This window comes from Geospiza fortis, unplaced genomic scaffold (assembly GCF_000277835.1).
Source record: "Geospiza fortis unplaced genomic scaffold, GeoFor_1.0 scaffold40, whole genome shotgun sequence".
In the NCBI taxonomy this organism is placed as follows: Eukaryota; Metazoa; Chordata; class Aves; order Passeriformes; family Thraupidae; genus Geospiza; species Geospiza fortis.
In genome coordinates this window covers 12,335,213-12,359,063 of record NW_005054297.1, presented here as the reverse complement: position 1 = coordinate 12,359,063, position 23,851 = coordinate 12,335,213, and the positions used below count along the sequence as shown (strand labels likewise).

General features: G+C 37.2%; 2 protein-coding genes across 2 annotated transcripts in view; both read left to right on the top strand.

The window, feature by feature from the left end:
- Positions 1-19,943, top strand: part of NFXL1 (nuclear transcription factor, X-box binding like 1) — a 44,471-nt gene extending 24,528 nt beyond the window's left edge. Inside the window, exons 17-22 of the mRNA XM_005415640.2 lie at positions 198-364; positions 1,123-1,192; positions 8,088-8,192; positions 9,401-9,487; positions 12,439-12,492; positions 17,377-19,943. Coding sequence (XP_005415697.1) covers positions 198-364; positions 1,123-1,192; positions 8,088-8,192; positions 9,401-9,487; positions 12,439-12,492; positions 17,377-17,550 — 657 coding nt within the window. The 3' untranslated portion in view covers positions 17,551-19,943. The remainder of the gene's footprint in view (positions 1-197; positions 365-1,122; positions 1,193-8,087; positions 8,193-9,400; positions 9,488-12,438; positions 12,493-17,376) is intronic.
- A 3,556-nt stretch (positions 19,944-23,499) lies between these two features.
- The window catches only part of CORIN (corin, serine peptidase), a 118,883-nt gene continuing 118,531 nt past the window's right edge, over positions 23,500-23,851 (top strand). The window contains exon 1 of the mRNA XM_031066414.1: positions 23,500-23,562. The gene's annotated coding sequence lies outside the window, so the exon portion shown is untranslated. The remainder of the gene's footprint in view (positions 23,563-23,851) is intronic.

Below are 23,851 nucleotides of genomic sequence, written 5' to 3'. Positions count from 1 at the left end.
ACAAACACTGGCATTTCTGGCTTTTTCTTAAAAAACATATTTTAATAATTACTCTTGCTTGTGAAATATCTTACTGAATAGCTTGATTCTCATAGCAAAAACACCCCAACTCCTTCTTCTATGTAACAGGTCATTAATGACACCCCACAAAACAAATACTTGGCATTTTCTTTAGTACTTTGTTTTAATTTTGCTAGGCGGGTCCAGAATGCTCACAGTGTGAAGAGGAGTGCACCAAGCCCCGGCCAGCTGGCTGTCCTCACCGATGTGTTTTGCCCTGTCATCCTGGGGATTGCCCATCATGTCTCCAGATGCTTAAAATAAAGTGTCACTGCAAACTATCAGTACTGTATATTGAATGCTTGTAAGTGTCAGAACACAAACCAGCTTTTCATTTGAATGCTATTAACTTGAAATAATTTTGAAATGCCTGGGGATGGAAAGTACTCTTACGGCAATTTATAAAATTTTTCTTGGTTATAATTTCTAAGATAATGGTTTTTTCTATTTAAGTTTTGCCAGTATTTTATTTGGTATTACTGCTGAAATTACTATAAATGCATGGAGTCTCATGAACAGAAATTGTTTTTATAATACAGATAATCGTTTGAATTATGCAAATATAAAGTAATCTACATAAAATTTGTTCTATATGTCCTTCTTTTACAGTATGTAAAGAAGAATTTTATACAAGTATTAGAATGAATGTAGTTAGTCTAAAAGGTCTTTGTCTTTGCAGTTAGTGTCTTTCAATTTCTAGCTTTAATTGAAAAACTGTTTAGTCTTTCAATTTGTACACTTTTTTAATCATTTGTGTGCGTGGATAGATTTTAAGCTAGACTTCACAAAATATAAGTTGAAACTTGGGGATTGTTCTGAAAATATTCATCATATGCAATTATATTTTTCTTCATTTCCTTTAAAGTACCTCAAGTCCTCTAAATTTTTGTGGGTTTGTCTGTAAAACAGGGCAGTTTATATTAGTCATACAGGATGTCGACAAATGAGTCTGCTTTTATTTACAGTGAAATATACTGGAAATACACCCATAATTGCATTGACTTCTGTTGTTTTTAAATTGTTTGGGTTTTTTTTAACATAAATACATCTTTCCTTTTACAGAAAACTAACACATGCTGATGTAAAAGAAAAGGAGCTTCTTATTTCCTGCAGAAATCAGTGTCCAAAAGAGGTAAGCCATATTAACAAAGAAATACTTCAGTTGATGGGTATGTGGAATTTTGTGAATATAGACCAAGCAAACTAGAGAAGCTTAGTCTAAGTGAACCTGTTAAATTATAGATGTGAAGGTGGTTAGTGAACTGTACTTGAAGGACATTTATTAATATATTGCTGTCAACTGGGAGGGTAATATTAAAGGAACAGAGGTTTGTCTCCGAGGTACGAATGACTTGGATGTTTAAACACACAGATGAGGTTCAATGTGGAAGAGTATGTCCTCTTATAGGGTTCAAAACTGGTCATCAGTTTGTATCTCATAAATGATAAGATGCTGTTTGATTAGGAAAAATGGTAAGAATTGTGCTTGCTAGTCTCATGTAAGTGCAGGTTTAGAATCCCTATCTGTGCAATTTGGAGGCTAAGGGATTTTATACTTAATAAATGAGATGAGAGAATAATGTTCTGGTGAATTAGTGAAATATATGTTAAGTAGTTAAGTAAAATGGAAGACAAGCCAGTTAGTTTCTCTGCTGTATCTGGGTGCATCTAAAGGTTTGCTGTGAAGAAGAGAAGAATAATATCCTTACTACATGATACTTAGACTGTGAGCCAGTAGCGTCAGTAAAGAAAATTCCCGTTCAATACTATGTTTAAATAATAAACTTTGTGGAACAGGGCAGGAGCTGGTTGGAGAAGCTACCAAATTTTCATCAGAAGCAACTTAGAAATGTTTCAGGATTTCTCTTGCAGCAGTGTTAGCCACAACTGGATGTGAGGGATGGGCCGAAGAACTTTGTCCTTGTCTCTCCAGTGCTGCAGTTGTGTGCTGCTTGTGTGCTTTCAGAAATCCTTGCATTACTTACTGTTTTATGTTTGTTCCTTAGTTGTCATTAATTGTGCTGAGAGTGACAGCTCTGTCTTTACTCCTTTTCCTACTGGAGGGTTAGAAAATGTGTAAAGTGGGAAAGCAGGAATTTCATTATCATCCAGTGTCAGAAACTTCAAATTTGAGTCCTTGTCTTTATTAGAAAAGGACTTTTCTAATCTTTTTCTAAATTATTTTGATTAAACACAAACATTTGCAAGATATCTCCTGCTTTCCTAACAGTGTCTGATGCTCTGCTTTTCAGACAAGATTGGGTTAACCCCAGCAGGAAGGCTGTGTTCTGTACATACTTGTGTTTTCTGCTTTTTGCCCTTGTAGATGCCTATCTGATGGATTTTTTTTCTGTACATGAATGTTCCTGTCACAATTTTCTCATCTGGATGCCTGAAAGCTCACTTCCTGGCGGGGGAACACTTTGAGATATTACTTAATTGTCCATTTATCTCTTAATTTTGTCCTTTGATGTCCTTCTCTGTTACTTTGGTTTTATTTGCTCCACTATTTCCTTCTCTGTATTTTCAAGAGTGCTTACAATCTCTTATCATGAACTATATGTTCTGTACTTCAGATCCTCTTCAAAGAATCTTTTGTTTCCCATAGCTCATCTTTTACTTGGATTAATAGAACTGTTGTGATTTTTCTGAACGTATTCCCCAGACTTAGTCTGGGATTTAAAATCCACCTAGCAGTGGTCCCAAACTTCAGCTTGCAGTTCAGAATTGCCCTGTTCCACAGATAATGTCTTTTTTACTTAGTTTGGTGGGATGTGAAATAAGGAGTACAGCAACAGAATTTACGTTATGAAGTTTTATGAAGCAGCTCTAAAATTCTTACTCCTATAAATGCTTTGGAAAATAAGGTTTTTTCCTAGCTTCTGCTATCCAGAGCACTGTTTTACTGTAATTGATGATGGAAAAATGCATGTTCTTCCTTTCCTGTGATGTTGGCTCTAGCTCTTACAGTCTTTCATGAAATATAGAAATTAGCTATTAGTACCTTCTTGCTTCAGGTAGTTCATATCTTTGTTACAATTCTTCCTACTTTCTTCAGATCCGACTTTGATAACTACATGGGTATTATCTGAGGTTTTTACTATTTTTTGTCTAAAAAATCTGTTCCATTTCTCTGAATACTGAACAGTTCTAGGGATGTTTTGTCTGTTTCTGTTTTATAAACAAAATATATCTCTGCAGCTTTGAGAAAATGAGATACCTGTATCATAATACAATTTATACTGATAGTTCTCTTTTAAAGGAATCATTGATAAACACAATTTGAAGGGGCAGCCTTAACAGACACCACCCTGCCATTCCCACCACCACCTCTCCCCAGCAAACACAGGCCAAGCCCATTTTGTTGTTTTTAAGTCTTTGTCTTGTGAGACAAGAACTTAGAAACAACTTGACCAGAGATAAGATGTATATGACTACTGAATTTGGAGCATTCACAGATTGCAGATCTAAAATGTCTACCCAAAACTAATTTGGGAGTGGTTTTTGTGTAGTTTTGGAGCCTCAAGTAAATTTCAAATTAGTGTTCCTTGAGAATTTTGTTATTCCATGTCAGGAGCTGACATTGAGTCATTTGCAGAGCTCAGTGAAGCTGATTTTTCCTATAAATCAGTGTACTCACTGTAATCACTTCTAGCTTACCATAGTGCAACTTAGGTACAACAGAATGCAGTATTTTACTGCAGTTGTCATTTTGAGATGTTTTTGGTTAATGGAAATTGCGGTAGACAATATTAGTAGACAGTGGTAGGACAGCTATCACATTTGTTTTACAGTTGCCATGGTACATTTGGGGATAAAGAAAACCAATTATATTGTCTGTTCCTTTGCAAAAATGCTACAGAAACTTAAAAAAATTGTGAAGTTCCATGCTTTTCTTTTGGCTATGGCAGTATAAAACTAAAAAAATAACTTTCAGCATTGCATAGTACAGCTGACATTTCCTTTCTGCTTTAGGGAGAAGCAGGGTCTTTAATGCTGCAACAGCTGTTATATAGGAGATATTTTAATTAAAAAGTTAATTCTTTTGTTTGGTAGTAATAACAAGATATCCTGTTAAAGGAAATGTAACTTTATTTTTTTCTTAATCGGGGTGATTAAATTCTTATGATCATGCTTGCAGATGTTTTCAGACAATTCTAACATAGAAATTTTAAGTTGATCAGTTTTCATTGTCTGTGTTTTCCTGTTAGTATTTGTGAATCTGTATTTAACGCTTTATTCCATGTAGTTAGTATTTTTTGACAAAATAGCCATACTTTGTAGTTTTACTGTGCGCTCTGCTTTTGTCTTGATGTGAAATACATGACTCCATTATGATAAATTTTTGGGGGTTTTTAATGCATTGAACTAATTAAGCATTCTGGAAATAAAACTGAATTCTGCAAACACACACTGCAAATAAGTGTGGATTGTAAAAAAATTAGTTTTGTCTTTGGAAGTGATAAAATTCTCTTTTGTACTTAGCTTTTGGAATTGGTGCAAAAAAGTGTTATTTTCTTTAGTACCAGGCTATTTTCTGTATTATCAGATGTGTATTAACAGTTTGTGTTTACTGCCTTCTGTTGGTGTTCACTTAAACCTCTATAAGTGTTGACAGAGTTTATCATCATCGGGTATAATCGTAAGACTTAAATGCACTGCCTATGGAAAAAATATTTGTAGGACATTTTTGGTTGCTTTTTTTTTTTTTCAGAGCTGTGGATTAAATCCCTTCTTTTAATGGCCTTGCCATATCAAACATAAAGCCTGTCCCAATTGGGGTTTACTCCTGAAGCTATTGACAAGAGATTTTGTACAGTGCTCCTCCCCAAAAGGGGCACACACTTTGACCACCAAGTAGTTCAGCACTGACATTTAAAAACAAGCAAAAAAAAAATCCTTTCCCATTACATTTTTCTATCCAGCAGAAGCAGCAGAATGATTGCTTTTGTTTTCTGCAGTCATGGGGAAATGTTGTTTTGCCATTCATTCCACAGCTTCTCTTCATATTTTTTTTAGTGTTGTTTTTACAGTGGAGGGAGTAAGAAGAAAGTTCCCCACACAGAGATACAGGACAAGAAAAAAGCTGGCAGGGGAACTTAAGCGTGTGCATTTGCTTTTCAGTATTGGATTAAACATACTCCTGTGCTATAAATATTTTGGTCTAATGGTGTCTAAGAATTTTATTGCAGTAGCACTTAGAGGATGAGGTGAGGGTTACTGTCTTGAATTTGCAGCTCTGACATGCCGGTTAGGACATGACTGTTTGGGCTTTGACACTATTAATGAATATGTGTCTAATTATTATGGAAAAGTAAGCTGGAGGTAATAGTTCTAGCCATGGCTTGTTCTAGCCAGCATGAGTGACTGGCAGGTGAGACTCGATGGAGTTATTGTGCCTGATGCTCTTGTGTAGGGAGCCAGGAGACAGTGTTCATGCAGTAGCAAATTGGTTTTGCAGAGAGTGTGGTCAGTTGTGAGGAGACTCGGCCATTAGACTCCATGTTCTGAGTGGTAGTCTTGCCTTGGTAGCATACAAGGCTTACACAAGGTTATCCCCTCATATTTTCAAAATGAGGCAAAATAAGTTTTTGATTTCAGGGAAAAATATTTGCTGATGATCAGTTGTAACTAAAAATCCTAGATTCCTTCTTTGATAAGGTGACCAATTTCTATATTTCTCCCTCCAGATAAAATGAATAGGTGAGATCTGCTGCATATGGCTTCAGCTGAGTGAGTGAGTCAATGCTACTTAGTGAATTTCTAGTTCAGATACAGGAGAGGGTTAATACCAGCATGAAGAAACAACTAAAAGAAACAACTGTATTTGATTATCTTTTGAAAAAACCACCCAGATTCCTCCCCCAAAACAACATCAAAACTAAAGAAAAAGATGGAGCAAGAGATATTAACAATAAGGAAGATTTTCCAAGGACTGAACTGACACTTAACTTTGCATTGTTTTCAGTAATGACCTTGGCAGTAAAAACATTGTCATTTTCTGATGAAAAGTTGTGGGGTGTTGTCAGTGTACAAGAATTGAGGAAGTGCATCTGTAGAACACATGTATTGGGGTCATGTTATTAAATACAGAAAAGCACCCCAAAACAATAAGACCATACATATGAAGCTTATAGTAAGCTCCCAGGAAACAGCAGATACTCTTATTTTTACAGCATGATTAGCTGGAGAGAAATGCAGTGAGAGCTGAAGATGTTTTGGGGAACATGCTCTACTAAGAATGAGGTGCAATTAAGACATTGTACAAAGTCCTTCTTGCTGAGATGTCACTTGAAATATTACATGCAGTTCTGGCTGTGTATTCAAGAAACATTGATTGAACATAGTTGAAATTCAATTAAGGCAATACTGTGATAATAAAGAGCCTTTTAAGAAAAGACAGAAGTACTTCAATATGGGGATAAGAACTGCAGCTTAGATTAGCTAGAACAAACCTAGGAGACTCAAAAAAAAAAGCTCTTACATCTTGTAGTGACCTCATGGAGCACCCTCCTTAGTGAAATAGTAGAATAGGCTCAGAATGGGGGACTGTTTCCAAGGTAAGTGTTCATCCAGTCCTGGAAGGATATATGAGGTACCTGCCTGTAGGAGGACTGGTTTTCAGAACAGAGCATGGTGACTTAAAGGTTCCTTCTAGTCCTGTATGAAATGTGCTGAAACAGTAACTAGGAAACTGAGCCAAAAGCACAAAGTATCTCTAATGGCTTGTGACTGTCATGGACATGAAGACGTGTGTATGTGTTCCATAATTTTAGTCTGAAAGATTCATGTTCTGTTTAGGTGTGTGTTTCATGATACTGGCTCAGATGTTGTGCCCATTCCAATGGACTTCTGAGAACCCAGATTTACTAATCAAAGTTGTACCCACCTGGGTTTGATACTTACTGTTTTCATTCTTGTGGATAAAGTGATGTAGTATGTATACATTTTGAATTTTTAATAAATGGGAAAAACTGATCTTAAAATTGTATGTCTTAGGGCATTTTCCAATTTGCATTAATCCCTTGATGACAGTGAAGAGGTGAAATTTCACTTCTGATAAAGAACATTGTCTAATGCTATTTTAAGTAGTTGGGGGCTTTAAAGCTCTCTATAAGTAAGTTGCTTAGATGTCTTCTGTTAGATTCTATCTTTGGTTATTAACAGTATTAGGTTATGTAATTGAAAATGAAAAATTGTTACTGTGAAGACTTCTTATGAGCAAGGGATATTTTTAGTCAAGTTCTTAACAATGAAAAAAATCTGTTTACTTTCCTGACATATTTTATCTAATGCAATGCTGGGAGCACTGCTACGTTCTTATCAATCAGCCTACTTAAATTAGTAACTCAATTCTTACACAGTAAATGAACGATAATTTTTTCTTTGTAAGTTAAAAATTGCACTGGCAGTAAAAAAAGTCTTTATCTTTCAGATGGCAGAAATAGGATGACCTGCCAAATGCATAAAATTAGGATTTTGTGAATTATTTTTGCCATGATAAGAATTTTGGTGACCTTTATTTGACTTTTGCATAGTTCAGATAATGTTTGAATAGAAGATTTCTTTTGCGGTATTTTTGCTTCTGATTTTTTCCTCTTCCTTTATTACTCTGTCTAATCTACACATAGCTACAGTACACGCAATTTCAGTTTTCAGGGTTTTTTTACCTTATCCATTTGTATTCCCCCAGCATAGAGATGGCTAGGGTGATTGTTGTATACATTACTGTGGAAATGACTGTTCTTGAAACATGTGAAAGGAGAAATTGTCTTCCAATGAAGCTGTGCCAATAAAAGAGAAATCATACTACAGGAACTGAAAACCAGTATATAATAAGCAAACATTTTCCCCCACAAAAAAAAAAGAAAAGAAAAATCAATTATTTCACAAGTTAAAAGACTGATTACCTGAATGAGTTTTCTGTTAAAATTCTGTGTCTGAAATAAAACCAATTCCATATGTTCTTGGTAATTTTACAATGCTTTATTGATGTGGGAGTTTAATTTGTGTTTTGTTCCTTACAGCTGCCCTGTGGTCACCGGTGTAAAGAGATTTGCCATTCAGGTAGCTGTCCTCTTAACTGCAGCCAGAAGGTCAAACTCCGATGTCTCTGTAAGAGACTGAAAAAGGTAAATTTACAAGATGCAGTTTTTGAAGGATGTATATTCTTTGCATGTTCCTGAGCTTGTATGGATGGATTATGTGGATGCTGCAGATTGGAATAGGGCCTGTTACTACAGTAGGACTGTAACGATTCACATCGGCTGAAGATCTGGGCTACTATATCTGCAGATTCACTGGAGAATATAAAATCTTGTTAGTTCTAAAATATGTTAGCTGCCTGACTTACAATAGCTTTAACTTCATTCACACTTAAATTTTTGTGAGAAAAATACTCAGATGACCTGGAGTGATTTGAGAATAAAAATTACATTTTTATGACAATATTGGGAAAATGTAAAGAAGTTGGAATTAGCACAGATGTTGTGAAACCTGAACTAATATAATTAATTAAGGTTCCTGCAAACCTAGAAGCAAGTATGGGCATCAGCATCCTTAGCTTCTAACACAGATATGGACAAAGTAATATAACAAGTTTACTATAGCTATACACTATTATGAGGGGAACAACAGAAATTTATATGAAGTTTTGACAAATGATGATGTCTTAATGAAAAAAAACCCATAATCTGTCTTAATTAAAAAATGTTCAAATTACCTTTCTGGACCCAGTTAACTTCTGAACCTTCCAGCAGTTCCCCAGAGTCCTCAGCTTCTCCAAAATTTGTCTAGTGCATCCAAGAAGTCTTGCAGGTGGGATGCTCAGCAAAAGAAAAGATGACATATATAGAATAAGTGCTTAAAACTGAGCAGCCTCTGCTTACAGATAACCACTTTGTTGTTTGGGTTTTTTTTTAATTTCTTCAGTACTAGGAAAAAGGGAGAAAGTATGATTGAGAATTACTGAATTTCCCCCCATGACCAGACTATGTCCTATAGTGTAAGCCAGTAAAGGTCATATATATGAAATTACTGACACTCTAAATGCAAAGGTTCAGAAGGTTATCTTACTTCTCTAAGGCAAACAGATGAGTAAAGAGGAGGAAAATTAAACTGGACTGTAGATTTATTCTTCCTTTCAGCTTAGCTTATTAGAAAGAAGAAAAAAAAGGACAATTTAATACATAATTATAGGTTGAAATAACATTCAGTCATTAGCTTTATATGTAAAACTCATGTTTTACTAAATAAGAAAGTTTTATTATTTTCATAAAGAAGTTGACAATTAAAATCTTATATAGGGAAATTATTATAAAAGACAAATTCTACTTAACAGGAAGTGCAGTGCAGCAAGATACAAGAAGGCCAAGTTTCACTGGAATGTGATGCATTATGCAAGGAAATGAAGCGGAAAGCACATGAGGTAATGTAACCACTGGAGCTATAATTCCTTCTCGGAGCTTCTAGAAAAGTAGGAAAAAGAGCACATTATTTTTCAAGGCAGTACCTGCAGAAATGCAGCGTAAGTGGATGTGCTGTTGAATAGTAGCTATTTTTTCAGTCTTGAATTTATGAATGGTGTTAATTGACTCAAATACTATTTTTAAACAGTATTATGTTATTTTTTTTCTTTGAATTGATTGGAACTGATTTTTTCCTCTTTCACTGAGAACAAGTGATGATCAGTGATGATAAAATAGTCATTATTAGTGCTGTAAGACTAGAGTCAGACTGCTTTACAGAGCATTGTAAGATCTGTCTTTCCAATCAAGGTTTTGCAGCTATCAGTTGCTCAGCTTGTCCAGTGTGGAGTATAATCTGCCATGTGGTATTAGTTGTCCTATACTGGTAGAATTGAGACTTGCCAGTAACTGCAGAATACTACCTAGACTGCTGTTAATGTGACTTCTCCCTAGCTCAGCTGTTTTACGAAGTAAAGAATTTGCTATGTGCTGTCACACAGAGAGAGAGGATATGATCCTTGCTGTTACAAACCTTTAATAAAAACATACACAAAAATGTGGATGCATAAATTGCTTGGATTTTATCAGGTAGGTTTTGGATGTGATAAATGTACAACCCAAGAACTCAATGGGTAAAGTCAAGTAAGCTTCTGCTCAGATTTTCAGGATTGATTGACAAGTTCTAACAACTACCACACTGACCAAATCCTGCAACTTTGCAAACAGGTTGAATGCTAAAACTCTTGGGATATGCCTTTAGGGAATACCAACCATAACAAATAGTTCTAGAAAGAATGTGAAGATTGTAAGTTCATAGTATATGGAGTCCCTCTCTAAAGCCAGGTGAGCTGACAGTAAGAGTGCATGAGCTGAGACCCAGCAGCCTGTCTGAGTGCTGCAGTGTCAGTGCTGTCTGCCTGGAGCAGATACTACTGCCAATGTCGTGCCCTGATGTTGTAATCCACAGGGAGAAATGGTCTAAGGCAGTGAGCAAATGGCCACAAGTCTCTGCTGTCAGCAGTGCCACAGACATACTGGATGGCACAACCTAGCTGTTTGTACGTTCTTCTCAGAAGGATGGGAATTTACTTGTTTTGGGGTTTTTTATCACTTTATCACTTTATATAAAGTGATAAAGTTTTATTTAAATTCTTCCTAGGCACCTTTTTCTAACCTGTGTTGACTTGTTATGCAAATGACATACTACAATAGCCTACTAATATAGGCACTTGATGAAAGTGGCTTATTTATGTCTATTACTGTTTAATGTGTCCAGACTGGAAAAAACCTTGTTGAAAACTGCAGACATTTACAAAGAGAAATTAGTTTGCACATTTGCAAAACACCCATTAATTTCTAAAACTGAAGTGCATTAATTCTTAATGAAACTTTTCATGTCTGGCACCTATTGAGTAAGCATTTCTTACTCACAAAATGCCTAGGAATTGAATGTGTCTTTTACTGTACATTTTATTAAAGAAATAGTCCTAGAAATGTTTTTCCATGCTGTGATTATAATAGTTAAGGTTCCCTTTATCTGTGTACATTCTACCTGTGTATCTTATACAAATATGACCACACCAGAGTAAAAAGAAGCTTTTCTGTTGCTCTTTTCCAGATTTGAAGGTCACTTTTTCTTTTGTAGCTGAAGTTTTGCCATTAGATGGCAGTGGAAAACGAGGGGGCTCATTGTGTAGTTTTTTGCACACCATATTTTCAGATTTCAGATGTGCATGGCTGAAAAGGTCCTTTACACACATTTCTAAAGAGACTCTGCCATTGTATCTAGATTAATGAAATTCTCAATAGTGCTTTTATTTGATACAAGGTTTAGTAATTTAAAAATTAGTCAGAAAACCTGCAAATAGGACTGTGCTTTTGGCCCTGCCCCTAGTCCCTGCTGTTTCATCTACAGCGTGCTAAAGCATGAGTTAGTGTGCTTTCTCCTTAGTCATCAAAAGCTCTTGAATTGGAAATTATTTGTAATCAATTCTACCTGTGCAAACAGTATTCAGTAAACTGTTTTCATTGTTAGTGTGCAAATCATCCAGCTACTAGGATCAAGATTTTTTTCATTTCAAGTTATTAATAGATTTTTACATCTAAATTTTCTAAGGGAATGATTCAGTGACTGCAATGCTAAAAGCCTAAAAAAGGTATAAAAAAGGGAGCTATATAAACTTCTCCCATATACTGTTCCTGTGGGAACTTAAGAGGGTGACATGGTGTCTTTCTAATGGCCTTTGTTGGATTTATCTCCTATTAACATGCCTGGTTGTTTTTCAGTTGACATAAAATTTTGGCATCTACAAATGTCCTGTAGTACTGAAATTCTAGATTTAGCCAAATACTCTGTGGGAGTAGAATACTTTCCTCTATTGTGAGCCAACCTCCTGGTAAATTCATTTTATGCCTTTGCATTATGAAAAATAATTATTGATGCTTGATCCCTGTTTAGCATCTGTGTACTCTCCAGGATTTGGTGTCCTGTTAGTCACCTGATGAATGCTAGTTATGCATTCTTCAGATGGGAGCCACTCCATCCTGTTGTCCTTTGTATACGTTCAGGTTTCATATTTATTTATTATTGTAGGACAAAAATGGAATGCAGCTGCTAACATTCAAGTATGTGGCATCTTTATGTATTGACAATTTTTTCTGCACCATTTTTTTCTTAATACTTTCTAGCATTTAATTTGCTTTCTTGAACTCTGCAAAATATTTCTATAGAGTTATCAATTGTATCTTGCATGACTACTTTTCATATGGCTTTTGGATGGTGGAGCTCACATGATGGAAAGTTCGCAGGCTTTTGCTGAGAACCATTCTATAGGAGTAATTATGACTTCTTAAGAAAATAGGTTTAGCTGCTGTTTACAACAATTTATTATAACTTTGTGTGTCTGGACAGATAAAAGAAGCAGAAGCAAAAGCTGCTCTTGAAGAGGAGAAGCGAAGACAACAGGTATTAGCCTTTCTTTTTCCTCATCCACCTCATCCTCACCTTGTTCTTGTTAGTAAATAATGTAATTTACACGCTATTAAAGATTTGTAGTTTTTAATGTGATATGCACAGTCATTCCTGTCAGCTTTTACCATACTCTGTGTGCTGTAAATTATTTACAATGGTTGAGGCCACATTTCTGCAAGCAATTTTCATATTTTGTGCAAAATGGTAACTTTGTATTACTATAGCTTTGTATAAGATAATTTATTTTTAAACTAGTAAGTATGCTTTATTTTAATCAAACACTTTATACAGCATAAACACTACAGAATACTGAATAGCCTCTGCAAGATTTAAATATTGAGTGAAGCTGCCCTTCCCCCTCCTATCATGAAAGAACAAGGACAGCTAGATGAGTTCTTGTCCTTCAAGGTCTCTGGAGTGGAGGGGGAACATGTATTGAGTGTAATTGCTGTTGGTGGTGAGGGTATGTGGTTGGCATTGCAATCCACAAAGCTGCTGTGCCAGCTGCCTGGAGGTGCTGGTCACATTCAGGCAAACACTCTGAGCTCAGTTGGTGATGGCTAGGACAGGTTTGTCATCTGGAGTCTGCACACCTTCCAGCCAGTTCATGTGTGCCTGTGCCTGAGTGAGCATTTGACACCAAATCATATTCCATGTCTGGTGTGTGCTTTCTGTCTCCTTTTACTGAATTATCACAGCATCTGTGTATTTAGTTTACACTTGTGTTTTCACCTGCATGTCACACACTGTTTTTATCAGGGATCAGTGGCTTGCTCCCTTCTTGAAAGGGGGGCAAGGGAGGCTTACAGTGATGATGCACTTGTGCCATTTCCCCAATCTCATTAGGATAGACAGTCTCTCTCTGGGTCATAACTTCTGTTATACACACTTTTAAAGTTCTCTAAGTAATTCATGAAAATGTTACATCTAAATTGCTCTGGCAAGGCATGTTTTTGCTTATCAGAGGGCAACCTTATCTGCTTATCCTGCAAGAAAAACATGGTTATGCATCTGTCCAGAGCACCAGGCCCTGTTCTGTGATCATCCTGCAATGTTTGTTGCAACATTCATATCTCAGCTGTCTATAGAATTTCCTCATATAACTCCTAGACAGTTCTTCTAATTCTTCTTGTTCTCTAAGCTGACCTTCGAAATGTTACTTCTGGCATATAGGTCAGGAAGTGTGACTTACATACAGATGTCTGAAACAAATTGGGCAGAGGAAATCTGTAGGTGTTGGTTCTGCAAGCTAAGTACTGAAGTGTGCTAATGGGCATTTAAACATGTAAAGAACACGTTTACAGTCCTAGAGCTAGAAAGCCAAATTTGCTGATGTTTGTCTTGCACTGAGTGTTTGCATGCATTCCAGAAGCCATCCCACCCAAATACTAATGATTTCTGCTCAAAATCACTTGATTTATAGTCCCTCTAGTAAAGTCTCAGTAAGGAAGCTCCTCTGAAACAGTAGAAGATTCGCTCTACCAACACAGTGTGCTGGATTTTGGCTGGGTTCTTCAGCAGTGATTGTTTCTCTCTGCAGTCACACCACCATTCCTTTCTACTTGTACATTCTTTGAATTCTCACAGTTCCAGCTCCACTGTAGTAACTTTATGCAATATATGGCAACTGCTCCTGCATATGTGTTTTGTGATGGATGCAACTTCAGGGATGGAAAACTTCACCTATACATAATGAACCCTATTAGAAGGTTAAAAGAAAGGACAAAACAAATTGTTAAAAAAAAGAGACAGCTGTAACTAATAAATAGGCTCTAGAACTGCGTACAAGTACTAACCTCAACTACTGCAGCCTTTTTATGTAACATTGGTTCCCATCCAGTTAGAACTCATAATCTGCCATCTGTTGATGGAAATTGGAGGACATCACTATCGTAGGGTGTTGGGTCACATTAAAAATATATTTTTTAGTGTAGTCCCTTCTGACAAAAGTTTCCTTTTGACCTTTTGACCTTCCTCAATGTCATTAGCACTTTTTTGTAGAGACTGTTCATCTGTTAGTCACAGTTTCTTAAAACTATTTTGATTAATACTTCATTTAATGTTTTATATACAAATTAGTTACTGCTCTAGTAAGTCTGTGCATTTATATTTTGGTATTTGCTATATGTGGTAGCAACTTTTGCTAATACCATTTACAGATGGAATCACTTGTTTCTTAGTGGAAGAGATGGCTTGGCTAGGCTTCTTGTTGTGGCCCTAGCAGCCAATCTTTCCCTCTGCTTCTAATTCAGAGGCACCCTGTGAGGCCAGGGTTTTCACAACTGCTAGAGGTGGAAAAAAGATCAGCACTTTGATTATTTAACAACTCAGACCAAGCTCTGTCTGTTCCTCTCCATTGTAAAAGGTTTAGTTAAAATTTCAAGCTAACTGTTTAGAGTTTCAATACTGAAAGTTAGGGTCTTGAACCTGAAGTGTAATTTACTGAGTTGTAGGAAAGATTTATTTTCCCTTTTTTTGTGTCCAAAGAAAAAATTTTAACAGATCCTTATAAGTTAAATAGTGAAGTGTTCCCCTCCCCATTAATAAAAATATGTCCTCACTTTCACTAAATACACTTTGTCACTGTTACTTGCATTCATTTAGCTACATTTTCCCATGGGAATGCTACTCCCTTCAGTGCAGAAAGAATATAGTGAACAACACCTGAAAGAACAAAATCCAGGGCCTGAGCAACACTGAGCTAGATGTTTTGAGTATACAGTTCAAATAAACACATGCCATTTTACTTGTAGTATGCGTATATACAAAGAAGTTAGGTTCTTATCTAAATAAAAACCCTAGGCTTGTTTAGCTTGAAAAGTTAAGCTTGTTTGAAGACTGTGCACAACCATTGCTTCAGAGGTCATTAAGGTGACACTTCAGAAATATGACAGTTACACAAAATCTGTACGTGGCTTTTCAAGGGTAATGATGACTTCTCTCTCATATTCTGTGCCCACAAATCTTTTTTCATTCTGTGTTTTTGGTTTTGTAAATTATATATTTATTTTTAGACAGGTTTTTGTAGAGTTCACTAGGAAAGCAATTCAATAGCTATTACATAATTTTGTTTGAGCCCTATATTTTAATTTAACTATTTCAATTCCTAGAGCTTTCTGCTTTTAAAATGTACTGATCACAAGTGTATAGTAACTATAGAAGCCCCAAATTTTACTTGAGTGTCTGTCACTCAAGTAAATGAAATACTGTCATGAAATACTGCCATGTTGTCTTTAAAACCATAAAAACTCCACCCTTGCCTCCAGATTTTGAATTTTGAAAAACTGTTTCATTAAAATACTTTGCTTTTCTAAGGGAGGATTAGCTAGTTGAGAGTAATCTTGTTTCAAATAGGCTGTGACTTTGAACTCTTCTCCCATATCAACAGAGAAGTGCCAACAATTTCTGCCTTTATTAGGTACAAAGGAATAGACATCAAAATAGGTCCCTTTCTCCTGCTAACAGTGGTATCTGGCTCAGGAAGGGAAGAGCTGCTTTGTGAAACTGACAAATATTTGCTGTCAGTGAAGGAAGACCAGACATCAGGCAACCTTGAGTTCTGAATGAAAATTTTAGTTACTGAACTACTACTCTGTCCATTTCCCAAAAGAGTCTTTTTCTTGTTTTTATAATGCACCTACTGTATTGTCTTAGTCCCTCTTCCTGGCAGCACTGCAGTTGTAGTCACACAGATTTATTTCCTCTCTGGCCAGGCTTTGTCTGTGTTCACTGTCCATGATTCCTCTGCTTCAGCTCAGTCTTGTGCCTTTTGCCCAGCCAGTCCTGCCTTGCTGCGCTCTGATACTCCCATCTCACTTCCTTTCACTCCATCTGGTTTCTCTGCTCCCTAGTGCCTTGTCCCAGGTTTTCTCTGGTAGCTAACAACTTGACCAAAAATCCAGGAAATCATCAGACTTTTTCTGACTTTAGTTGGTCTCAGGTCTTCCTAGCAATTAGATACCTTCTCATTGGAGCCTCATCCTAGTCTTCACTCTTTATTCTAGGCTGCCTAGTTCCAGTGTTATTTCAGCTTTGTACACTCAAGTGAGTTTTTTCTTTATCCTCGTGATGCTCTTTTAAAATAAATGTGGAGGGGGATGAGGAACAGGGATCAGAGATCCTATTGTTTATTCCAGACAGGACCCTGAAACTACCATTCTATGTTGGAAGCCTGGCATTCTTACTTTTACAATTGTTTTGCTCCATTTTTGGGCCTATAGGCATGTGCTTCCTACTGAAGGATATTATATACCTCTTACATTCATATGAGTGATTAAATGTTCAAGTTACAACACTTAACAAATAAAATATTCTTGTGTGTATCTAAGATTATGGCAATGAATCTAAAATTTAGTGACCATGCAAATATAAAGAATTGAGGGAAATAACATAGAGTTTTAGTTACTTATGTTTTTATTAATTTAGTTTTGGCAGAGTGCATCTTTATTACAAGGGAATGTCTTTGAAGATTTCAGCCTATGCCCTTATGGAAGTTGGTAAAATAGCTTAAATGCAAATGTGTTTTTTAATTGAAAAAAAAGTATTTTTAACATATTTCATGGAAATAACATTATTTTTAGCTTAATATTTTCAGCCTGAGTTAAAAAACTGAGCATGCAAAACTTCAGTTGGCTGCATTTTTGGCAATGTTTTTATAGGAAACTAAACAATGGTTTAATACTTGAAAGCAGTGTGCTTTGTACCTGTGGGATGTAGTGCCAATCTATGGGTGTAGTACACATCTGTGAGATGTGTAACTTCTCCTGGCTGACAGTTACTTCTATTGAATGTTACTTGGTAATGTTATTTAAAACCTTCATATTTCCTTGTTTTTAATTCTGATACAAATGTCAACTACCTATGGTTCTCTTTATTTAGGCTGAACTGGAAGCTTTTGAAAACAGATTAAAAGGGCGAAGAAAGAATAAGAGAAGAAAGGATGAGGTAGAAGTTGAACAATCATCGTGGCAAAAGTACAAGAACTTCATTATGCTGCCAGTGTTCGGAGTTGCTGTTGTGATGGTTGCATGGCTCATGGTCTACAATGACTGAAAACAACACAATATTTCATATACCTCAGTTGGACTTTAGGTAGCTATTATTCCTACAACGTTAGTCTGTGAGTAACAGAACTTAATAAGCATAGATTATGTATGTATACTCTTTGCTAAGAAAAACGTAGAGGAGAAAAGGAATGTCACCTTTTGTGTTATTACATTCACAGCACAAAACTGAAGTCAGACACCAAAAGTAATAGTAGATTCTAGTCTACACTGAAGTGTTGATAGTTTGACTGGGATTTGTTAACATCTCTTCTATTATTCTGTTATTTTTCCTTGTCTCCATTTCATAATATTAAGAATAGCTTAGTATAAAATGGTTTATTGAATATATGTTTCCTGTAAAATCAGCTTAGCTGTTTATTGAAGGTTAGTGTTCTTATGCTCATCTTTATTGTATCACACAATAATTCTATGCTTCACACCAGTTTTAATTATGGCAACTAACAGGGAACCTGGGGTCACTTAGGCTTGCGTATTCTGGGGACTTGTTCAGAGCTTTGTTAGATAAAGGAAATGTAAACTATCTTTCAATTCAGCTGTATCACAAACAAAACAGTGCCCTTCCCCCCTTACAAACGGTGGGGTTTGCTTTTTTGTTGTTTCACCCTGCCCCTTCCCACCCTTGTTTCCTCAAAATTGAACTAACTGAAAAGTTCCTTTAGTGGACAGATGCATATGCGGAACATGGATGTCAAGAAGTTTCAGGCTACAAGGCTGCATTCTCACTGTTGCCCCAACTGCCAGCAGCAGAAAAACAATTTGAAATTAAACTTAAGAGTATCAATTGACTATTCGTATGGATAAATGTCAGAGTTGGATATTTGCACAGGTGTGCAAAAATGTAATTGGGCAGTGTAACAATACAGTAATATGATGTTCTGAAGCCGCTTGATGCTTGGTAGTCACATTTAAACCTTCTAGCTAAACTTCCAAATGTTTAAATATTTTCTTCCTGACACTTGTGAATACCTTGCTTTAGGTTATCAGTATTGGTGGGTAGAACTGGAAGGTTTTTATCTGGCTTCAGGATTATCAGAGAGGCTATGTAGTCTCAGCTGAGAGACTGCAAGTTCAGTTCAGGAATGGGGAAATGAGAAAGCTGAATTTTCAAACCTCTGCTAGAAACTTTTTGCTGATACTTGAGCATTGCAGGTTACTGCAAAGTGATTACAAGCTCCTGCAAAAAATGGGGTGCATGGCCAACAGGTATTAGTATTATACCCTTGTAATTCAGGCATATAATTTAATCACAAATCCTACAAAAGCAGTGGGACCATATGTATGAGTTAGCAGAAAACATTGCAGTTTGCTTGAAAGCTCTTTTGGTTGATTTTGACTTAATTGTGAAGGGACCCAGTATTAATTTGAACAGATATCCAATTGTAATTCTGATTCAGCAGCAAGAGAATAAAATAGAAAAGCTGCAAAAAGGCAGAAGCTTTTGATTACATAGGTTAAGAAAACAGATAAAATTAGTTTCTTTTCAGTTTTTCACAGAAGTTTGGTGAATGAGGAGAAAGGTAGGGAAAACTTGGCAATATTTAGCATGGATTGATGCTATTCTATAGTACTTTGGTTGTAAATTAAATTTTAGAGATGCATATTACTTATGTGTCAGACCATTAGTATTTAAAGCTGTAGAATTAATTGAAATTGCACTGTGCAAAATGGCATCTCCATTGAATTTCTTATTTGTCAAGTATAAAAGGTAAACATTGTTTCATATTGTTGCTTTAACTTTTTTCTATCATATTAATGCTTGGAAGATAATTTCAGATATGTTTAACAAGAGTGAGGTGATGCTATTCTATTGTGACTGCATATGTCAGTAACTTTTCTGTCACTAAGGAAAAAGGAGAGGTATTTTTGTTCAGATGAAGTAAAATGTGATGGTTTATCCAAAGGTACAAAAATATATCATTCTGGCTGAAATATGGAAATCAACATGAATGAGAACTTTGTGGAAACAGCTTTTATCTTGTATGACTATCACTAATTTTTTTTATTTACTGCTAGCTTTAAAATAATTAAAATGGAAAGTTTATCCTTGCTTCTACAGCAAAGAGAAGAAACCTCTCTCTAGTGAGTTATACTAATTAAATGCAGTTACTAGATGTTTGAAGAAGTTCTTAGTATTCTTTTCTGCATATTTGTGGGAAATACTGGAGAGGAAGAGGCTTCTCATTGATCATCTTCATTAAAGATTGCCATGATTTTTTACTATACAAATTCATTCTGTTCATAGAAAGGTGTGTGTGAGTGGGCGTATTCCCTTTCTTAAAGGATTTGTATCTCTTCTGAATCTTGCATATGCAAGGCATACCTATTTTTGAAATTTTATTCAAAATAGTTCTGTATATCTTATCCAACCATCTGAGTCATCTTGGCATAAAAAAAGTATGGGGGTTCAAGCAATCTGCAGTTTAATAAATCAGTATGTTTTTGTTTGTTTCTTTAAAATATTTTTACAGTTAATATTTTGTCTTTCTTTGGTTGGAGCTCCGTGTTGTCAACAACCTTTGAAGGAAAAGATACAGATAAAATCACCTTTTATTCAATATTAATGAAAGATGGTAATTTTAGAAAAGAAATTTTGAACTGAATGTAGGGTTTGGTAGCAATTTCTATGTAATGTGCTGTTACATAATGTAATGAGCAAATATTTTTAATGTTAACAGCTTACAAAAAAATGCATATTGATCAGTGTACATTAAAACAAATTATGTAATCAGACCTGCTGTTGAAGGGAAATTACAGTAATAGAAGCCTGATGATGACTTAACATGAAGAATATTTAGGTATGTGTAAAATGAAAAAACTTGTGGCTTTTCCTGATTCTGGATGCATTGTGATGAAAATGTATCCTTCCATTGAGCCAAGGTTTTTACATCTGTTCAGTATGTTTGAGATTGGAAACTCCTAGGGCAAGTTTTTTCCCTGTAACAGTATCAATCCATTGTGTGTGTTAATTTAATGTAAAAACCAAGTCAGACAATAAATATATCAAAAACAGCTTGAAAATTTGTTTGTTCTCAAAGACTGGTGTAGTGAAGCAGCAGACTTCCCAGGTAATGATGACTGACACACTGCAGCCCAAGATTTAGGTATGCTTTCTGCCCCCTTCTCTGGTAGTGATAATTCTTCCTTCTCAGAGGAATGCTGAAATTATGTAATTGTGTTTCTTCATGTTACTACTCTGACAAAATTGTGAAAATGGGTTGGGGAAGTTGTTTAAGGTGAAACAAATGGGAATGGAGTTGGTAGATTTTTTTGGCCTCACAGGGAGAAATATAGCTGATTTATTAGACATTTGTGCTGACCTTAACTACTAGAGAAAGAAATGGTACTAAGCAGATAGCACCAAAATTTGTACATAAAAGCATCTATGTTTGATTGTGGCTTTAAAGCAGTGAACTCTGAGTTTGTCATCTCAGTAGTAGTTCAGGCTCCAAAACGTATCTGTCCTGTGCCAGCTTTCTCTGAGTGATGGGCTTGTGTGTTGTGAGGTTAGAGCACAGAGATGCTTGGTCTGAAGTGTGTTTCAGTGCCAGGCAGTGAGAGCTTGATGTGTGTGCTTTAGGTTGGAGCATTCTTGTTTAGACACACATGAACAGGGTCATGTGTGGCCCTGTTCTCATTTTCATTTAGTTTTGATATCCCTCTTCTGCTGGGGTTGCATCCTGTTACCAGTTGTTATCTATGAGCATTTCAATTGCTCCCTTTCCTTTCTTCATGAATATATTTGTATTCCTGTCTGCTCTTATTCAAGTAAATTAGTCAGTTGCCTTAGAGAATTAGAAAATTAAGAACCTGTCGTGTCTTGAATTTCCTAGGAAAAGAAATGCAAGGTAAAAATTAGGGGAAAAATCAAATTAAGTCAAATTAATTATAAGATAATGAGATATACTTCTTTCCACAAAGATGGAAAGATGGTTAGATGTTAATGAATTATTTGAACACTGCATTACAATGTCTACATGCCGTGCTACCAGAAAACAATTCTGTGGTATGGATAGTGTATGAATATGACCTGTGACACATCAAACTCAGCTGTAAGGTAGGCTAAACAGCAGCTGTGTAGGAATAAGTCATGCTCTGAGGGAACTGTGGCTTCATTCAACCAAGCATTATTTATGCTAAATGTTGCTCATGCAGTGATTTCCATAAAATCACCAACAAAACCAGAACTCAGGCTTTCTTTGTATGCTGCTGAATCTTGTTGTGAAACTCCAGTTTCAGTGGCACTCCTATTGGAGGAAATTAGTTTGAGATTAAGAGTCAAGACTGGCTTGGGGTTTGGAATTCACAGTTCTCCAGCTGAAGCCATCCTCAGCCAAGGCCAAGCTGGCTTTGCAGTCTGAGTCATGTACTGCACCTCTTAGATACACATTGTCATTTACTGTTATTAGAGTTTTGACAGGGTTACCTAATCTCTGTAATGAATCACAAATTATGGTTTGATTCTGGCATTACAGCACAAAATATTTGTTATTTTGCATAAATGGTCTTTCTTTTCTCTCTTTCCATGCTTTTCCTATTTTTGGTGCAATTGTTTTAAAACCACCACTGTTTTCCTGCAGATGCTGGAGGTTGGTTTGGAGAGATGTTTGGTTGGTTAGGTAAAAGGTGCAGCACTGAGTTACCATGAGCAGAAGCCTCTAAGTACATTGGCACTCCAGAAGCATAGAGAACACTGTCTGCACCATAACGTTTGCACACAAGGTAACAGGGCCTAAATCTGAAGGTACAGAAATACAGGTATGGAAAAGAAACGGAAAAAAAATGCTAAGCATCTTGTTTATTATTTAAATATAAGCATATATAACATCATGTATTTTTATTTACAAATGTAAACACTGTGATGAGGGGTATCACCCTCACTGATTGTCAAGAGTGCTGACAGGGCTGGAAGCCATATTCATAGAGAGGTGGTGGTTCACATTTTCTTGGGAGTTTTCTGATTTACATTTAGAATGATAGCATTTCAGAAGTACTAAATCATACACAGGAAAAAATGGAAGCCTTTCTGGTTTACAGATGTCATCTCAGAACCTGGCAGTAGTCCCTGTGACTCTTGGAAGAGTCCTGAACTGTTTCTATTCTGGTAGCACACACTTCTGCCCATTTTGTACTTATTGTTTTGCCTTTTGTCCTGTTGACTTTTATCGTTCTTGGATAGTATTGGTGAGCTCTGTTGTGTGCACAGACCAGGGCTTCAGTCAGACTTGACATCTTTGAATACAAACACAGGGCAAGGGGACAAATAGATCAAATGCAGGTCTTAAAAGCTGGTATCTCATGGGGGTAGGACATTTGCTCTGTCACTTGCAGCTTCAGCTTGGCTCTTGGCCTGAGAATTTTGCTTCAATAGATATGCAACAACCAGCACATCCCTCCAGCTCCGGATCGTTAGGGCCGGTCAGGACCAGGACCGGCGTGGGGACAAGGGGTAACGCTGTCGGGTCGCCGCTCTTCTCCCGCGCAGCGCTTCCTCGCAGGGGAGGGACGGGGCACGGCAGGCTTGTCGCCAGGGGGCTGGGACCGGAGCTTTCCTGCGGGGAACGAGCTGGGGAAACGTGTCGTTGGCTCCGGGAGGTTCCTCCTGCTGGAGCTCTTTCCCCTCCGCTTCTGCGGTGCCAGCGCCTCTTTCAGCTCTCTTTGGAGCGTTAGAAGCCGGGCTGCGACAGACCAGCCGCTGTGCTACAGAGGGAAGCGTCGCAGTCCCTGCAGGCGCGAAACTCTCCGTCCCTGGGCTGAAAGGAAAGCCTTTGCCGGACCGTAACGTAAAATAAAGCGCAGGGAAGTCCACCCGCGGATGAATGAAGGGATATGGGAGTCTGGCCCACGCTTGCCAATCTCCGCTCTGAACTCTGCGCCTCGACTCGGTGGGCCGAGAGCGCCCGCAGGTCCGTGCGCTGGGCTGGCTTCTTATCGCTTCAGCCGCAAGTGCGCGTCCGGGCGGCCCGGGGGCCAGGGCGCGGCGGAGCCCCGGCGAGCCAAGGTAAAGGGGTGCGAGGGGCGAGCCCCGCGGGTTCTTGCCCCTTACATCATCTTTGATTCAGGCTTGTCTTGCTACCTGAAGCCCTTCGCAGCGTGACGAGGCGTCCCTTAACCGGATGGGGGAATGGGGAGGGGCGCAAAAGCTGTGCCCACTCCATCCGCCCTCCCTGGGGGATGGCTTTAGGGTGAAATTAGCAAGTGGGCTGTCTCTCAGCGTGTCCCCAAGGGGTAGAGCCTTGTGTGCGAAAGGGGTGGGGATGTGGCTCTTTCTCGCGGAGGTTTATTATTAT